Genomic DNA, 19,293 nt, shown 5'->3' with positions numbered 1-19,293 from the left:
GGCGACTCTTCGAACCTGTGTTTTTATCGTGAATGAATTCCCAAATTCTTGAAACGAGAGATTTTCTAAAGTCACATTGTTTTTAATTTAAAATCAAACATAAAGAAAATAATTAAAAATGACGTAGTTTTCCAACTCCTAAAAATCGTTTCGACAAATATATTTTTATTTCCTAATAATTATAATATCTCCTCTTTTAAACACAAAAATACTAAAATAAAATTATTATTATTATTTTTATTATCGTTTATTTATAAATTAAATTTGGTCAATCCCATTTCAGCTTTGCCCAAATCAAAGCTTCTCCCTCTCCCCCTCTCCCTCCCTCTTTGCTCTCACATTTCCTGTAAGTCTATCTTTACTCCTCTCCAATCTATTATCCGGAAATCAATTAAGAGTACGAAAAGGGAAAAGAGAGATTTATGCATGTTGATTCAACTGAGATAATAATCGATGGGGCACAAGAAGAAAAACGTTGCTCCGCGTTCGAAACAGGCGGTGGAAGTTGTTAACGAAACAGATGAAGCTGATTTGAGTAAAAACAATACGAAGATCGAGGTATTGGCTGTTCCGGTTGAATCGGGTTCGTCTTCATCGTCTTTGGTTAAGGTTGAGTGCGAGCGAGCCCTAACGGCACTCCGACGTGGCAACCACACGAAAGCGCTTCGGTTGATGAAAGAGTCGTGCACTCGTCATGAGAACTCGGGTCACGCCGCTCTAATCCACCGTGTTCAAGGCACGGTCTGCCTGAAAGTGGCATCCATCATGGATGACCAGAACGTCAAACATCGACATTTCAGAAACGCGATAGATTCAGCCAAAAAAGCTGTAGAATTATCTCCGAACTCCATCGAATTTGCTCATTTTTATGCTAATTTACTATATGAAGCGGCTAACGATGGAAAAGAGTATGAAGAAGTGATTCAGGAATGCGAGCGTGCTTTGGCAGTTGAGAATCCAGTGGATCCCGCTAAAGAAAGTTTACAAGAAGAAACTCAACAGAAAATACCAACTGCGGAAGCAAGGGTTTTGCATGTGCAAGGTGAGCTTAGGTCATTGATACAGAAATCGAACATAGCTTCAATTTCTACTTGGATGAACTTAGGGAGTGGGGAAGAGAAGTTTAGATTAATTCCGGTTAGGAGAGTACCTGAGGATCCAATGGAGGTTAGGCTAGTGCAAACGAGAAGGCCTAATGAGATTAAGAAAGCTACAAAAACGCCAGAAGAAAGAAGGAAAGAAATTGAGGTTAGAGTTGCTGCTGCTAGGTTGCTGCAGCAGCAGAAATCTGAAGCTGCTTCTTCTTCACCACTGTTGCAAAGCAAGAGATATAAGAATGGGCTGGATTTACCTTTAAGTGTTAGGAGGAGGAGGAAGACTGGTTCTACAGCTGAAAGGAAAGATTGGGTTAGATCATTTTGGAATTCAATGAATATTGATTTGAAGAGAGATCTGCTTAGGATTAGGGTTAGTGATCTCAAGGCATATTTTTGTTTGGTGAAAGATGGATTGGCAAGTGATGTCTCATCGGAGGCTTTAGAATTTGCCGAGGCTAATAAGACTTGGAAGTTTTGGCTTTGTTGTAGGTGTAGTGAAAAGTTTGCGGATTCAGAGTCTCATATGCAGCATGTTGTTCATGAGCATATGGGTAACCTCATACCTAAAATGCAGAACGTTTTGCCGCAGAGTATTGATAGTGAGTGGATAGAGATGCTCCTTAACTGTTCTTGGAAGCCTTTGGATATTTCAGCTGCAGTTAAAATAATTGGGGACCAGTCTAAATGCCAGACTTCTGAGTTATCAGAGGATTTTGTATCAGGGAACTGTAATGAGCAGTGTGATGTTTGCTTCAAAGATGCATGGCCTGAGAAGAAAATATTTGGGGATAGTTACAATTGTGGTAGTGTAGAGGGCAATGACTGTGACAAAGTTGCTAGTATTGAGCGCAGAAGATCTGATGGAAACAACGGTTCTATGGCATATCCCCTTGTGGATAGTTGGTCAACAGTGGATGATGCCGAGCGTGCCAAATTGCTTGAAAGAATTCATGCTACATTTGAACAGCTTATTGGACATAAGTATCTTGCTGTGAGCCATCTTAACAAGGTGATACAGTTCACAATGGATGAGTTGCAGAGTCTGGTTTCTGGTTGTCAGCTTTTAAAGCATGGTTTAGATCGAACTCCCATGTGCATCTGTTTTCTGGGAGCCACTCAGCTTAGAAAAATCCTTAAATTCTTGCAGGATTTATCTCATTCTTGTGGCCTGACTAGATATTCCGAGAAGACTGCTCCTGTGGATGATGCAAATTGTGCTAGTAAGATTCTTGAGGTTAAAGAGAAGATTGTCCTTAATGCAGATGCTTCTTGTGTCCTCCTGGATGAACATTTATTGTCTGATGCAGCAATAGGAGATTCAGCCCTCGAAAATTCTACTGGTAGCAATGGAAATGAGTTTGTACGGGATGCTGATGCCCTGTTGTCCTGGATCTTTTCAGGCCCCTCAAGTGGGGATCAATTGGCATCATGGATACACATGAAAGAAGAGAAAATACAAGAAGGAGTGGAAATTCTCCAGATGCTGGAGAAGGAGTTTTATCACCTACAGAGTCTCTGTGAAAGAAAATGTGATCATATAAGCTATGAGGAAGCTTTGCAGGCTTTAGAGGATCTTTGTCTTGAAGAAGGTAAGAAGAGGGAGACCGCCGCTGAATTTTCCCATCGAAGCTATGAATCTGTTCTTAGAAAGCGCAGAGAAGAACTTGTTGAGGCCGAGGATGCTATGTTCCTTAGCAGTAGATTTGAGTTAGAGGCTATAGCAAATGTTTTACAAGAGGCAGAAGCTCTGAATGTCAATCAATTTGGTTATGAGAATACTTATGCTGGTCTGACTTCTCAGCTATGTGACTTGGAATCTGGGGAAGATGATGACTGGAGAGCCAAGGATTATCTGCATCAAGTGGACACCTGCATAGAAGTTGCCATTCAGAGACAGAAGGAGCAATTATCAGTAGAGGTCTGCCATCTGCTTTAGCTGCAATTTTCAATATAAGACAATGATTCTCAAGCTGCCATTCTTAATTGTTTCATTTTGTCAAGCAGCTAAGCAAAATTGATGCACGAATTATGCGCAATGTTACTGGGATGCAGCAGTTGGAACTCAAACTTGAGCCTGTATCTGCTTTAGATTATCAGTCAATAATGTTGCCTTTATTGAAATCATACTTGAGGGTTTGTATGAGGTTGACTGGATTTGTGTGAATTATGCTCATGATATGCCCTGTATTTATTTATTTGTCATTTAAAATTCAGGCACACTTAGAGGACCAGGCCGAGAACGATGCCACTGAGAAATCTGATGCTGTGAGAGAAGCTTTCTTGGCGGAGCTTGCACGTGACTCTAAGAAGGGTGCTCAAGGAGGAAGTGATAATTCCAGACATTCACAGGAGAAAATCAAGGATAAGAAAAAGAACGAGTTCAGAAAAACCAAGGATTCAAAGGTAAGGTTTACTTTTATTTTAAGATTCAGCTACTAGTTATTTCGGTTGCATATTCCATAGTGCAGATCTAATTTTTTCTTACTGTTTCAGGCTTCTGGTGGAAATGAGCTTCATATGCTAAATTATGAGACTGCCGAGCAAGTGTATGTTTCCCTTCTGTTTTCCATTCTCGTATTCTCAATATCCATTAAGCATTCTGCTCTTTGCATAGTCTAGTGTTGATGTGCATTTTCATTCATGTTTTATTGCAGTTCTGTGGTAGTTGCTTCTGATGGTAACCATCTAGATTCTGAAGTTTCTGTGAATAGTGGTGACTTAAAACAGCAAGAAGAGGAATTTAGACGCAAAATAGAACTTGAAGCAGAGGAAAGAAAGCTTGAGGAGACTTTGGAGCATCAAAGACAGATTGAGAATGAGGCTAAACAGAAACACCTTGCGGAGCAAAATAAAAGAACTATTCAAGCATATGAAGAGAAAGCACCCGATGGATTGCATGATGCTTATTTGGATGCTGGTAATCTAGATGTTCAGTGAGCAATTTTGTTCTCTTTTCTTTATACTTGATGCGATGGGAAGTTGATCAATGCTTTCATTCCAAGACGTGCTTTATGTTGTTAACTCTATGGGTACCATGATCGGATAATCAGAAAACTGTATAAACTTTCTTTTCAGCAACATTTGGCAATAAGGAGCGTGGTCACAAGGAATTTGGATAGGGTACCAATGAGCACTGCTAATGGTTCAGCTGTGCCAGTGACTTCTAATGCATCTGGCACTCTCGCAAATTTTAAACAAGGTTAGCAATATAACCAGGTTTGTTAATTTGGCTAGTTTGCCCCATGGTACTCTGGAGATCATCATCTTTTTACTTTATATAGGACTACCTAATGGTGCAGTCCCCGAAGATGGTTTTCTTCCTAGTGATCAATGGACAGGAAGAAAGGGTAGACGGCATAAGGGTAACAACAAATTTCTTGATGAAAAGGATCAACACCTGTCATCTGAAAACCAAAACATTCAAGTTAGAAGCTCTCATGGCAATGTGGAAGAGCAAGTTAGATATGTTGATGGTGGCCCTGGGGAAAGTGGTACAAAGACTTTAAGACAACTGCAAGCTGAGGAAGATGATGAAGAAAGGTTCCAAGCAGACCTTAAGAAGGCTGTTCGCCAAAGCCTTGGTAATGTTCTTACTGCATTTACATTTTCATGCTTATTGTTCTTACTAGTTTGTGCTTGGGATTTGTTGTTTTGATAAATCACACGAACTTGGTGAACATAAAAGAACCGTTTTAGTGGATGTTTGCTAAATCTTCTGGGCACCGATTTTCGCAGTAGCATCTTATGAACAGACTTTAAAATGATTTCACTAATGAATTTTTTTCTTGTTAAAAGAAAATTTTCTGTTTAGTCTATCTATTTAAGGAATATGTTGCAGTCAATAATGCTTTTCTGCAATTTTTGTTGAGACGGTGAAACTTCTTTGCCTGGTATTTTGTTACAAAGGTTAAGTATTGGTGTCCTTAATCTGATTGGCTAATGTGCAAAAAAATTTGGACACCAAACTGCCTAGTAAGTTATGCATTTTTATTTAACCTGGTAGTTTTGGGCCTTTGGCTCAATGCTAGAGAGTGTACTGTTATTTGGCAGTCTACTGTGGAGTTGCATGAATATTGTCACGTGTACACACTTAAATATGTTCTGAAATAAGTTTCACTTATATAAATTGGACTTGCAGTTTTTGTAATATATGTATTACTTACTGTGGTAAGTTTTGGCTGTGTATTTATAATTGATTGCAGCTTAGCTAGGAAACTGTGCACTTAAACTTGGTCTTGGTGTTAATTTCCTAATCATCAATTGAGTAGGTCGACTGCATCAGCAGCTCTCTAACCTTGTTTTTATATCATTTTTCAGACACATACCAAGCACGGCAGAGATTTCCCTTGTCTTCAAGTTCAAGAACAGTACAAAGGGTACCTTTGGAAGTAAAACACCAAGGTGTCTCAGCTTATGAGGTCTCCAGTGAAGGTTCAAATGAAACTGATGTGTTCGGTACGGGTCTGCTGAATGAAGTTGGTGAATACAACTGCTTTCTGAATGTTATTATACAGGTTGGTTTTCTTGTATTGTGATTCATGGTCTCTTTCAGCCCACCGTCCTTGGACTTGGCCCTATGTGTAACCTCTTTCAAATCATTTGCTGCCATTGGTATTAACTGCAGTCATTGTGGCACTTGAGACAATTTCGTGATGAATTCTTGAGGAAATCAGCATCAGATCATGCTCATGTGGGAGATCCATGTGTTGTCTGTGCACTGTATGAAATTTTCACCACCCTGAACATCGCATCTAGTGATGCACGTAGAGAACCAGTTGCCCCTACATCACTTAGAATAGCCCTTAGCAACTTGTATCCAGATAGTAACTTTTTCCGAGAGGTAGGTTCAGTTTTTATTCTACATCACTTTTCTAATTGTTATCATTACCCGTAATTATGATTTTAGATGGATGTCTATGTTTTAAAGTTCTGACGAATACAGTAGCAATTACAGGCTCAAATGAACGATGCTTCTGAAGTATTGGCTGTAATATTTGATTGCCTTCATCAGTCTTTTACTTCTGGTTCGAGTGTTTCTGATGCTGGTTCTACGGATAGCAACTGCACGGGCTCTTGGGATTGTTCGAACAGTGCTTGTATAGTGCATTCTATTTTTGGAATGGATATCTTTGAACGAATGAATTGCTACAGTTGTGGTCTGGAGTCCAGGCATTTGAAATACACTACATTTTTTCATAATATAAATGCCAATGCACTGCGAACAATGAAGGTATCGATCCTTTGCAGAAGGAAAAAAAATCTGAAACTGAACAATTTTCTTTCTCTGTTCTCCCTAACAAACTTTTGTTATCATTCAGGTTATGTGTGCCAAAAGCCCCTTTGATGAGCTTTTAAATCTTGTGGAGAGGAACCATCAGTTAGCTTGTGATCCAGAGGCCGGAGGTTGTGGGAAGCTTAACTATGTCCATCACATTCTCTCAAATCCACCGCATGTTTTCACAACAGGTTGTGCTTGAAGTTATTAAACGAAGTTATAATTCGTTACTCAAATGGTTTATCATTTTTGGTCTCGCAGTTCTTGGTTGGCAGAATACATGTGAAAGTGCCGATGGCATAGCAGCAACACTGGCTGCCTTAAATAATGAAATAGATATTAGTGTGCTTTATCGCGGTCTAGATCCCAAAAACAAGCATAACTTAGTCTCCGTGGTACGTATCTGCGCTCTATTTCCTTCTCCACTTGCGTATGATTTTTATATTCGAATGAAAATCTCAAAATGCAGAAATAGGTGTGATTATTTTACAGTTTGTAAGGTTTGATTTTATACTCTCAGGTTTGCTATTATGGGCAACATTATCATTGTTTCGCCTATAGTCATGATCACGAAAGATGGATTATGTATGATGACAAAACTGTCAAGGTAAGTTTGTTTTTCATTACAATGTATTCCAATTTCCATGTCATGTCATCCGGTGTAATTCCGGTATTTAAACTGTTTTTTTGATGTTAAGGTAATTGGTGGATGGGCCGATGTTCTTACGATGTGCGAAAGGGGGCACTTGCAACCACAGGTTCTTTTCTTCGAAGCTGTAAACTAAACAATTTTTTGTTGGATCTTGTCATATTATTTGATACACCTGATGAGTTTGCATGGGTTTTGGCATCGAATGGCCGTAAAGTGGTGTGAGGTGTTGTTCGTAGTCACATTGCAGTTCGTACTGTGAAAATATGCGAAAATCGGTTCCCGAGGAAGTTAGAGATGTTCTGTTAGAAAATCCGGGGTTGTGATATTAAGGGGGGGGGGGGAGAGAATTTTGGGACTCATTCGAGTGTTTTTGGTCGAAGAAAGTGAATCATTTTAAGGGAAGAAATGTTGTAACAAAGATTTTTCTTTGAAATTTCGAGTTTAGCATTTTTGGTACTCTGAAACTTCCCGATATAAGGCGGCTCTGGTCGACGGAGAAAGAAAGAAAGAAAGAAAGAAAGAAAGCCGAAAAATTATATGATGGGGTGACCTTGAATACGGTATATCATTGAATGAGAATGTAATGTTTGCAAGGATCATTGCTAGGAGGATATATATATATATATATATATATAGCCATTATAAGCATGGGAGTTATCAGATTTGGAAACTGTTTTAGACGCTTATTTTTCTTTGTTCGAATATGATCCCCTAATATATATATATTCCAAAGAGGTCTAAGTATGGATCTACATTAGGGTATTCAACTCTTGATATTCCAGTTTACAGTAAAATTCTGCTATCTTCATGTTGTTGCAATATCTCAAATTGGTCCAGAGTTTTAACGTGGCATTTCAACAACCAATCAGGTTGTGGCACATGATATTTAATGTACCTTTATTTGAATCGGTCAATATCCAGCAAGAAAGATGGTTGATTGTTAAAATTTCCATGTACCCATTTGAGAAGGTTTTACAAGTTTAGGTACGAAAATGATCAACAAAAGGTTTGAAAAAAGTTGTAAAGTTCAATGACCAATTGGAAGATTAAACCTAAGACGAGATGTAATGATGGGTAAAACTGGGTCACTAAACTATATTAAAATAAATTTTTAGCCATAAAGTTCTGGGAATTATAAAATCATCATTAAACTTATTAAATTATTATAGTATAACATTAAACTTCATTAAATTAGTACAAAATGATCATTAAAATTTATCAAATTGTTACAAATGATCCTTAAATTTATCGAAATTTATTACTATTTTGGATAAGTTATATATATTTAGTATTTAAACTATTAGTTTTGGTCTATTTTAGTATCTAAACTTTTAATTTTTTTCAAAACCATACCTAACATTTAGTTTGTGTTTCATATTAGTACCCTTTTGTTAAAAACTTAACGCATTTAGTACCTAAACTTTCCATTTTTTTCAAAACTTAATGTTAAATTTTGAACGAGTACTAAAATGAAACAAAAATTAAACTTTAGGTATAGTTTTGAAAAAATTAAAAGTTTAGGTACTAAAACGGATCAAAATTGATCAAGACCATGATATCGATTTTGATCTATCGAGAGAGATGTTTACCGCAAACTTCTGGTTGTTGTTCATCGCCATGATATGTGGTATGGGTTTGGGTATGGCGACAATTAACAATATTATTCAAATCGGTGAATCTCTCGGTTACTCGACCGCCAAGAGATCTTCCTTAGTCGCTCTATGGAGCATATGGAACTTCCTCGGACGGTTTGGGGCGGGGTTTTTATCGGACATTATGTCAGACAAAGGTTGGGCGAGGCCATTGTTCATGGTCATTACACTAGCAGCATTGATGTTCGGTCACTTGATTGTTGCTTCCGGTTTCCCTGGTAACTTGTACATAGGCTCAATCGTGGTCGGTATTTGTTATGGTTCGCAGTGGTCGTTGATGCCGACTATCACAGCCGAGGTCTTTGGGATTCGACACATGGGGACGATATTTAACGCCATTGCATTGCCAGTCCCACCGGATCTTACATTTTCTCCGTGAGGATCAACGGGTATATCTACGACAAGGTGGCAACCAGCGACGATAAATCTTGCCGTGGAACTCGGTGCTTCATGCTTTCGTTTCTCATCATGGCATCGGTTGCTTTCCCCGGATCCCTAGTTGCGATCGCGTTGTTCATCAGGACACGAAAGTTTTATGGGCGGATTCTGCTTCAAAGATTAGGTCACCCTTCATGATCTCGGGATGAATTTCAATATTACACGTGCTTTCTTTCATGTACAAGTTAATAATTTGATTTTTTTAGTTATATATATATAAAAAATAAATTAATTTAATTATCGTTACACCATACAAATATAATTATTCATGCATATAATAACTAAACGTAAAATAATGTCATGTTGACAATTAAATTTATTTATTATAAAAATCAAAATAAACCTAATTGGAATAATGATAAAATATGCATTAAATCACCATGTATTTGGTATAATGACAAGACATTGTATTTCTAAAGAGAGACTAAGTTCCAACTGTGATCGAAGGGATGATTCTAAGGTTGAAATATGGATAGTAAAACATACATGAAAGATAAAAAAAAAGTTATAAAATGATTACCCGATTATAGGATGTTGTTTTTTTCGAGTCCCCTGACTATTAAAAGTTACAAAATGATCACCTGACTATTCATTGTGTTCTAAGCTCATCCTTTACTATTAAAAAATTGATGGTAATTTGAGTTTAACGTTAACATTGTAACACCCCCAACCCGTATCCGACCCGGATACGAGTCCGAAGTGTCACATTGACTTTTCAAACATTTATTCGTATAAAATAGTGAGTAATTTAAAAACTTTTATAACATTTAACTTATTCAAAACGTTTATAAAATATATCAGAGTTCATACAATTTATATCTTTAGACTACATGCCAACTACACTCTATATACATACATATATTTTCTGATCTGACATTTGGTAAGGAGAACTGACCTGTCTTGCTCCGCATTACTCTTTACTCTTCTCGAAACCTACGTGTGAAACAATCACACGCTAAGTCGTTGACTTAGTGAGGCATATAAAACATATAATATTTCATATAACATAAAGCATACATAAACATATACCATCATTATCATAATCTCTATCATTATCATTAAGAAACACACAAAACATCATATGGTTCATGTAACACATTTCAAACCATTTACCTTTGATAACCATTTATAAACCCATCGTATACATATCACATTCAGTATGTTTGTTTAATCTCTTTATTAGCCCATGTACACTAGTGAGAACCTAAGGTATGTGAGTACATTGAGGTTGTGCACACATATGCTGTTACCACAGCTCGATCAATGTCCCGAAGGACCTATCCAGAGGTCACAAGGAACCACGGTAACTATCCAGAGGTCATAAAGATCCTCGGCAACTGTCCATAGGTTCCGAAGAACCTAGGTAAACTGTCCATATGTTCCTTAGAACATAGGTATACTGTCCATATGTCTCGAAAGACATAGGTAATTCTGTCCATATGTTCCGTAGAACATAGGTATACCCTCAACTCTTGGCATGCCAACTATACCACTAGCTCTCTTATCATATACCATGGGCATTATCATTTATAACAATCAATTTACTTATTCATATCCTTTCTCTTATGAACATATATCTTTTCGTTTCAGTCGCGTACCAAATGTACGTGTAATCATTGATCTTATAATCACATGTTCATTCTCTTCTGTCACATACCATATGTGTGTGTAAACATATATCTCATAAACATGTATTTATGAATCTCATATCATATCACATATTCACATAAACATATAATTCACATATTACATGTACATTTTCTCATATATCTCATATCATATAATTTATGCTCTGTCCTCTTATGTTCACATGACATAATGCATACCAATCCTATTCACACATGTTTTTACTCATGAATTCATACATGATAAAAATCATGTCATTCACATATTTAAATTTATTTCTTCATGTACTACAATTATAGGAAATATCACTTCTCTGGTGTTCATATGACATGTAAATCATTGTCATATCTTGTTCTCATATGTTTCCCATACATCACATATATCACATATTCATATAGGCTCACGATTTTTATCACCTATCATGTCATTTCACATATACACTTTTATTACATTAAAAGATGGACATGTAGTCTTATGTGACCTATCAATACTATCTGTTCATATAATCTCCTTTTACCTTATAAGTAAATACTACTTATTTTATCCCACCTTTCTATTTATTCTCCAAATTATTTATATCAATTCACATGGTTTATTACACAACTTATATCACCTTTTTAGGTATTACAGATATCTTGTCGCATATCTTATATCTTGTCATCATATCATTACATACAAAAACATGTCAACACATATAATCAAGCATACATACATTTCATGTCATTCACATACTTATGATCAAGACTTCATGCACTATAACTATAGGAAATAGACTTATCACAAGTCCAATTTCCATATAATTCTATAAAATAAGATGCACTCACCTTAGCCTTGCTTTGATTCGATTATAATCCTTTGATTATTCCGGAACTTGTTTAGGCTCAATATCTACATAATATATCATTTCAAAACAACTATCAGAAGCCTAAACTTTAAACTTTATGTTAATAACTTAAACCGGTTTTATGAATCAAATTCTATATTTTCATTTAGGGGGGAATCGATACCCCCTGAACATACTGGAATTTTTCGTTCAAGAGGGGGAATCGATTCCCATTCATAGGGTATCGGTTCCCTCTACCCAGAAATTATATTTTAAGCTCGAAAATCATCAATTTTTCATTCAATTCTTCTATTTTAAACCCCTACCATGTCATTAAACTCAACTACCATTACTTAAACTAACTTATATCCATGAAAATCATCTATAACTTCAAAATCCTATCCTTCATATGAAATTCAAGAATCATACTTAATTTTCCATATGTTCTAAATACAATTCTAACACTTCTATCTTCTTATTCTCATAGATGACAAGTCAAATTCAACTTAAAATTCAACTTATCAACTCTATTCCATGATTCCATATAAAAACTCGTTTTCTTAAATCTCTTATAACTTCTTCATCTTTTGATTTTAAGATAACTTAAGCTTTCCTTAAGCTTAGTTATCCTCTAAGGATCAAAACTCATGCTTAAAATCAACAAACAATCAAGAAATTAGAGAACTCACCTTTGCTTTGAGTTTTTCACGTGGAGAAGAGAAAATGAAGAAGAAAAGAGAGAAGAGATTTCTGGAAAATCTCCATCCTTATCCATATATATATAACATTATTTAATTCATCTCTTGGTCAAATGACCCTTTTGCCCTTTAATACCTTTTATAATTACTAACATCTTTTAGAATTTATTTCCAGATAAATCATTGAACTAACCCATTCTTCTACTTTAATCACCAAATTCTGAAACTTTACAATTAAGTCACTAACTCATAGTTTGGGATGTTACAAACATGCTGACATGTATATTATAAAATTTAATCTTAGAATCTCAAACAATTATCATATCTCAGTCAACAGGTTAACGTCCAGCTCAAACTGCCATCAAATTTTTAACGAAAAAGGATGAGTTTGGTACACAATGAATAGTTGGGTGACCATTTGGTAACGATAATAACCGGGGACTAAAAAATAATGTTCTATAGTCAATGGATCATTTTGTAACTTTTAATAATCGAGATTCAATAAAGTAACACTCTATAGTCAATGTACTATTTGTATGATTTACCCTAAAAATAAACATCACCGTCGACTTTAAAAACTAGTTATCCTAGTAAACTGGGTTGGGAGGATCATCCTTGACTCTGCAATAACCGATATAGATTAGTCGATCAATCGAATACATGTGTTTATAAAAAAAAAGAGTTATCCTATTGGGATTGGGCTTTGGTTAAAAAATATGTAAAATTTCATGGCTCAAATATTATTTTCAAAGAAAAATCTTGGCCCAAGGATATAAACAGAAATGCATAGAGATAATGAATAAATATCGACTAAAGATTATAAATCCTCACTTCTCCCAACTCCGATGAGAGATATCCATTGCCGATCATCGTTATAATTACTTTTTCCTTTGCCCCGTCGGTCTACTGAAACTGAAGGACGTAATTCCTATACTTGCGATTTGATATCCATAAGAAAATCAGAAAAAAACCTAAAGATTTTGCGAAAATTGGCAAAAGGAGAAGTTTGAAGAGGAAGAGAAGATGAAGACGACAAAGGGAGGCAAAGTAATGAACCCTACGGACGCCTACCGTAAGGTGCTCCGTAAGAAAGAACTGAAACGGGTAAAAATTTCGTGCTCCGCTCCGGTTATTTTTAGGGTTTCTTATTTCCTTTTTATTTTGTTACTTCAATGATTCTTAGTTCTTCATTGTTTCTTTTTAAAAAAGCAAATTCGCTTCTCGTTTTGCCCTAATTTCTTGTTTGGATAATAAGAAATTCAAAACGATTTCACCTAATTTGAATAACTTTTTTTGACCTAAATAAATGAATTTACGAATATCAGTGTTGAATTCTAGGGAATTTGTTGGCTTCAATGTAAATATAAGTAATTGTTTCAGCTTACAATTCTTGTTTATTTTAATGTTTTTATAGTTTTTATTGTGTTTATTCTAACAGAACAAGAAGGAAAGGAAGAAGGTGAGAGAGGTAGGGATTCTGAAGAAGGATCCGCATGCAATCAAGGAACAGATTGACAAGTTAGAAATGATGAGTAAGTGTTCTATTATTAATGATGTTTCATGATTGCTGATTTAGTATCTGTTTAGATGCAAATAAGCACTTAACTGAAATGAGCAGAGCTCATTGGTGATTGTTTTGCTTTGCAATTAGAAAATTTTATTTGGAATGTACTCTACCTATTTTTCCCCTTTGGTCAGGAAATTTTAGGACTAATGCAGAGGACTAAACAAACCTTAATTGCTAGCCTGATTTTGTACTCTGTTTTCGACTTCCTTTCGATGAGGTTTCTGTAAGTATCTTTTTGGTATTTAGTTATTATTGTATCGGATGCAGCATACTGATGAAAAACAATTTTTCCCCTTTTCCTAGATCGCAATCTCAATGAAAATATGTTTTTCTTTTACATTACGATATTGATGTAACAACTACCTATGGAAGTTTTCTTTTCCCGTTTCTTTTTTCCTTCCTTCCATTCTTTTTATTTGAAGAAAGGTTTGAATTGGGTATTGTTAGTGGTTTGAAAAATGTATTCCTGTACCTAGCCTTTTGTTTCCGTAGTTCACCTTGTTCTTACTAGTATATTTGGTCGTTTCTTTAGTAAATTTTAATTTTTTATTTGCAGCCTGTCGGACTGCCATTTATAGTCAATAACTTTGTTGAGTTATATTACAGAGGCTGAAGGTGCTTTAGACAAAGCAAGAAAACACAAGAAGAGACAACTTGAAGACACACTTAACCTTGTCTTAAAGAAGAGAAAGGTAATGATTTAAATTATTAAGGATTTTGAACTTTTTTTGAAGAAATAATTACTTGCTTATGGTTTTTCTGCCATTTATTAGAATTAGTTGTTTGCATGAGATAACTACACTATTCATTACTCCCTTGCACAGGAATATGAAGATAAAATGAAGGAGAAGGGTGAGACCCCCGTTATGTTCAGGTAAATAGACAATTCTCTTTATGATATGTTCCTTTATGCTTCTGTCTTAGCATATTCAAAAGTTCTCAATTACCAATTTATCGCTGCTACAGTCACTTGGGACCTCCTCCTCGGAGGACAACTGCTGAAGAAGATGAGAGAGCGAAGCATCCTAAACCTGAAGTAAGATCTGAATCAGACGGTTAACTTCCACTATTATATTTTGATGCCTGCCTTCTTGGAGTGTAATTTGTACTATTATTTTTTTCTCCTTATCTGCAGGACTCTGTTTATTATCATCCTACTCTGAATCCCACAGGAGCTCCACCACCTGGAAAGCCACCTATGTATAAATCATCAATAGGTATAGTAACTTCCTCTTCGATTTGTTTTTTTTTTCTGTAGCACAGTTCCCTTTCCTGAGCTTCTGGCTTAAATAATTATGCTAGTTTTACACTCTCTGTCTCTCTAACTAACTCATGTTTTTATTCTGTTTTTGTTTTGGCTTTCAGGACCTAGAATTCCCTTGTCTGGTGCTTCATCTTCACAGACGTCAGAGGATACTTCTGCAGCTATTCCACCTCCACCTCCTTTGTCAGATACAAGTGAATCAAACTCAGGGGACGTCTCTGTTGCACCTGCTTCTTTGCCTCTACCACCGCCACCTCCAATGCCACCCAAGCCTGCCACGGGAAACTTGGGTATTCCTTTGCCTCCTCCACCTGGTCCACCACCACCTCCTGGTTCCCCACCTAAAGAGCAAGTTACAGTTCGCCCTCCACTACCTCCACCTCCTCCCCTTCCACAGTCTATGCTGCCACCTCCCCCGGGCACTGGTGGACATGAAGGGGAGAAAATATCTGTACCATCAGATGACTCAACCTTCAAGGAACCGTCTCAGGTAAGCTTCTTCTCCATGCTCTCTGGATATGCTGTCTTCCTTGAAAATGTATCAATAGGTGTAGCTTATTTTGAGTTATCGGAGTTGGGAACTCCAAAGTTCTTTATTCCAGAAAGATCGTACCTTTGTCCAAATGCAGGTTAGTTGCTTCAAAGTGTTAATTGCTCGTTCTTTGTTTGTCCTTAGGTGCCTCCTCCTGGAATGCCCCCTAAACTGGCAAACAACCAGTCTGAAGATGCTCCATCAGAATCTGATGCGAATCACCATCCAATGATGAAAGAGGTTCCTAAATTGGTTCTGCCACCCCCACCTCCACCCAGGCAACCACCTCCGGTGCCTGGACCTGCCATGGTCCCAGTTCTACAGCCTGATGTATTACCACCTGGAATATCACAATTCCCTCCGGTAGCACCTCCCGACATGCGGGCATCATTATCTGCTAGTGGAATTCCTGGTCAAGCTCCTCCTGGAATAATGGTCCCGTTGATGCACAGACCACCTTTGGGCCCTCCACCAGGACCTCCACCAATGATGAGACCACCACTTCCGCCTGGTCCTCCCCCTACTGCAATGGATGGTTATAATTCTGCATATCGACCACCCTTACCACAGAAACCATCATACGTTAAATCTGCCGCCCCTACCGTTATTAAACGGCCACTGGCTCAGCACCAGCCAGAACTTACTGCTATGGTAAGTATACTTCCTGTTGTAGTTTTATGGTGCTTTAATATTTATATATGGACATGATATATTGCCATAACTCTAGAAAATGACTGCCTGGGTATGTGTTGGTTTTAGGTCCCTGCATCGGTTCGAGTAAGGAGGGAGACTGCTGCCTCAAAATCAAAACCAAAACCTTCAATCCCAACCGTGACAACAACGGCAGCCAAGCCTGTAGCTCCTACCATTGTGAAGCAAGAATCCACCAGCTCATCTTCGACTGCAAAGGCACCAAGTATTGACGACTCGTACTCTGCTTTTTTGGAAGATATGAAAGCACTCGGTGCACTCGATAGCTGATACTTGCTATAACTGTTGAGATGTTAAGGAAAAATCTTCGGCACAATTAGAATGAAGCATGTACAAACCATATTCGGGTGCCGGCATTACCGTGTTGCTGTGTTGTCAAGGGACACACTTCATTCTGTGTCGTGTCGCAGTTTTATCTTATGTTAGATTTTCAGTTCGTTGTTCACGAGATTGTATGATTCATGGCAAATTCTCTCTCAAGTGAAGGTTAAAATATATAGGCTAAACTTGCAATTTTTGTGTAGTTTTTACTTTTGTTTATCCCTTTGGGGCACATACTGATTGAAACTAATCATGTGTCAACTTACTATAATTTGATAGAACAGTTCAGGAGACCCTCGTCTTATTTTCTTTCTCGTCTGCTCTCGGGTTGGAGATCTGATTTGATTCGATATATCGGGTTAATGCGATTTTCGGATAGCGAAATTCCTAGATAAAATATAAATAACACCCCTTGCATGATCAAGCTGGCTAAATGAAAGCTGCTTATTTAAACACTAAAAATTCCAATCTGATGCTCACATACCATTGGTTTAACAGCCCCATAGAATCGCTTCTAACAGTCACTGCATGAATCTACTACATCATCGGTTCACTAAGGTTTCTCTGATGCATTGTTTTCAAGGTATTGAACATTATCTTCCATGATCCTCAATTTGCTTGGAACTCATTTCTCAAGAGCATGCATCAAGCTCCAAAGACATTTCTCGGCGTTATCCAACGGAAATTTTGGCATCAGGCTCTCGGCGACATCCGCCAGAGTAATACCGACCTCTTCCATCAGCCTGTCAATAGTATCGAATAACGGATGAGTTTTCAGTTTCAGATAATTCTTAGCAAGCACTTTGAATCCCTCGAAACTACAGTAAGAAAGCTCAATGTGTTTACCATCATGCCCCTTCTTATCAATGTTGGATCAAGTTTCTCGACGTAATTCGTGGTGAAAATGATCAACCTCTCGCCGCCGCAATCCAACCAAAGCTTGTCGATGAAATTCAATAGCCCCGAAAGGGTCACTCTGCTCCTACCACCGCCGCCGCCATCGCCATTGTTGCTTTCTTCCTTGCTTCTCTCCCCTCTTTCTCCATCTTCTCTTTATCTTCATCCGCCACAGCTTTCCCTCCTTTTTTTCTTCCTTTGGCCTGTGAGATCAAGCGAACAGTTTATATCTTCAATCACTATAATCGACGTACCCGTCGTCTCAATCAAAAGCTTCCTCAACTCAGTATTATCTTTAACAGCAGTGAGTTCAAGATCATAAACATCATAGTTCAACAAATTCACCATTACTGCAATCATAGTCGATTTCCCCGTTCCCGGTGTGTCATACAAAAGATACCTCTTTTCCAAGCTTTCCCTATCCTAGAATAAAACGTCACCAGATCTTCGATGACCTCTTTCCTCTTGCTTGGTTCCAACGCCATTGTCTCGAACGTTGCCGGGTGATCGAACACGATGTGGATCCACATGTCTGCTTGTAACCCGGGCGGTTACGTCAATTGTTTCTTTAAGATTATATAATAAAGATGTAATCATGAAGGAAATTTTAGCTTGGATCCATTTTTTTTGGAACTTATGGATACAAAGGAAAAGAAGAACCTTTGACCCGGGGAATATAGAGAGGGAGCTGATACTAGAATAAAGTAGGACGATGGTAGTTGAAGCATGCATAGCTAACACAATCACAGAGGATATTCAAGCTAAGGCAGGTCGGATAACATGGCAGGAAGCTAGGTGGTCGCCCCTACCACCGGGATGGCTGAAGCTGAAAACGGACGGCGCAAGGGACGATTCAAACGGTATGGCAGCCTGTGGAGGAGTGGTACGAGATGAAAAGGGCCGATGGAAGCTGGGTTTCCAAAAACAATCGGAGTGGAATTGTGGGGAGTGCAAGGACTTAAAGGCGCATGGGATCATGGTGCGAGAAGAATAATAGTCGGACAATAAGGTAGTTTGGAAGAATATTGTTAGAAGTCAATGTAAATCCTAAAGAAATATGTGTCATTTAGTGTATATATATTAAGAATACTTTAGATGTCACCCCCAAAAACCGGGGTTAATAAGGCTAGATGCCCTTATTTGTTATGTGTTTTGAAGATACTTGTTGCAGATCTTAGAAATTTATGTGCAATTTTATAAACCCTAAAAGCATTGGTGACTTTTTGGGTGATTAACCCATAGATGAATTTGAAATTCAATTTCCACGGAACTCTAAAAGCAGCGCCTATTATCTTTTTCTATTTGTTGATTCTTATTACTAATCTTATACGTTTAAATTCATTTATTTATTTTTATAATATATTATAATACCCAACATGAAAAACCTATTTTTTTTTATTTTATTTTGCACGCCACTTTGGTTCTTCAAAACCCTCGCCTCGATTTCATTCGAAAATATATCACGCCACTTTGTATCTATAATTAATTAAATATCGATCGTTATCATGAGTTGTATCTGAATCTATGTGTGTCTTTATTTATGTTATTGTGATTTGTGTTCTGAATTACTTAATTTATTGATTAGTTATCAAACATGTTTTTGAATTACGTGTGAGATGTCCTAACCGTATATTTCTGAATTATCTATGAGATTTTCAAATTGCATGCTTCTAAAACAATTGTGAGATGTTTGAACAATATGTTTTCTGAACTATGATTGTCTGAACGATGTGTTTTCTT

The 19,293-nt window shown here is 37.2% G+C and overlaps 2 protein-coding genes and 2 pseudogenes across 4 annotated transcripts; 3 read left to right on the top strand and 1 right to left on the bottom strand.

Annotated features, from left to right (window-relative positions):
- The first annotated feature begins 295 nt into the window (after positions 1 to 295).
- Positions 296 to 7,451, top strand: LOC120207108. Of its 3 annotated transcripts, XM_039206634.1 has the most exons (15): positions 296 to 3,015; positions 3,102 to 3,230; positions 3,312 to 3,500; positions 3,591 to 3,643; positions 3,752 to 4,026; positions 4,168 to 4,296; positions 4,379 to 4,390; positions 4,424 to 4,678; positions 5,415 to 5,611; positions 5,722 to 5,937; positions 6,052 to 6,327; positions 6,416 to 6,563; positions 6,634 to 6,767; positions 6,893 to 6,979; positions 7,071 to 7,451. In XM_039206634.1, the coding sequence occupies exons 1-15, from the start codon at positions 454 to 456 to the stop codon at positions 7,155 to 7,157; spliced, it is 4,749 nt and encodes a 1,582-aa protein (XP_039062565.1). In that variant the 5' UTR covers positions 296 to 453; the 3' UTR covers positions 7,158 to 7,451. The 3 variants fall into 3 exon arrangements, with proteins under 3 accessions (XP_039062565.1, XP_039062563.1, XP_039062564.1); XM_039206632.1 differs by having other exon boundaries at positions 4,379 to 4,678; XM_039206633.1 differs by having other exon boundaries at positions 3,752 to 4,031; positions 4,173 to 4,296; positions 4,379 to 4,678.
- A 1,120-nt stretch (positions 7,452 to 8,571) lies between these two features.
- On the top strand, positions 8,572 to 9,252 carry LOC120207028 (annotated as a pseudogene).
- A 3,861-nt stretch (positions 9,253 to 13,113) lies between these two features.
- On the top strand, positions 13,114 to 16,908 carry LOC120207107 (protein EARLY FLOWERING 5-like). Its single transcript, XM_039206631.1, has 9 exons — positions 13,114 to 13,365; positions 13,700 to 13,793; positions 14,435 to 14,520; positions 14,653 to 14,702; positions 14,795 to 14,864; positions 14,964 to 15,045; positions 15,194 to 15,582; positions 15,769 to 16,275; positions 16,384 to 16,908. The coding sequence occupies exons 1-9, from the start codon at positions 13,285 to 13,287 to the stop codon at positions 16,603 to 16,605; spliced, it is 1,581 nt and encodes a 526-aa protein (XP_039062562.1). The 5' UTR covers positions 13,114 to 13,284; the 3' UTR covers positions 16,606 to 16,908.
- Positions 16,909 to 17,281: 373 nt separating this feature from the next.
- Positions 17,282 to 18,083, bottom strand: LOC120207030 (annotated as a pseudogene).
- Positions 18,084 to 19,293: the final 1,210 nt, after the last annotated feature.

Source organism: Hibiscus syriacus, unplaced genomic scaffold, assembly GCF_006381635.1.
Source record: "Hibiscus syriacus cultivar Baekdansim isolate YM2019G1 unplaced genomic scaffold, ASM638163v2 tig00014304_pilon, whole genome shotgun sequence".
Taxonomy (NCBI): Eukaryota; Viridiplantae; Streptophyta; class Magnoliopsida; order Malvales; family Malvaceae; genus Hibiscus; species Hibiscus syriacus.
Note: the sequence above shows the minus strand (reverse complement) of the source record. Positions and strands in the feature narration are given on the sequence as shown.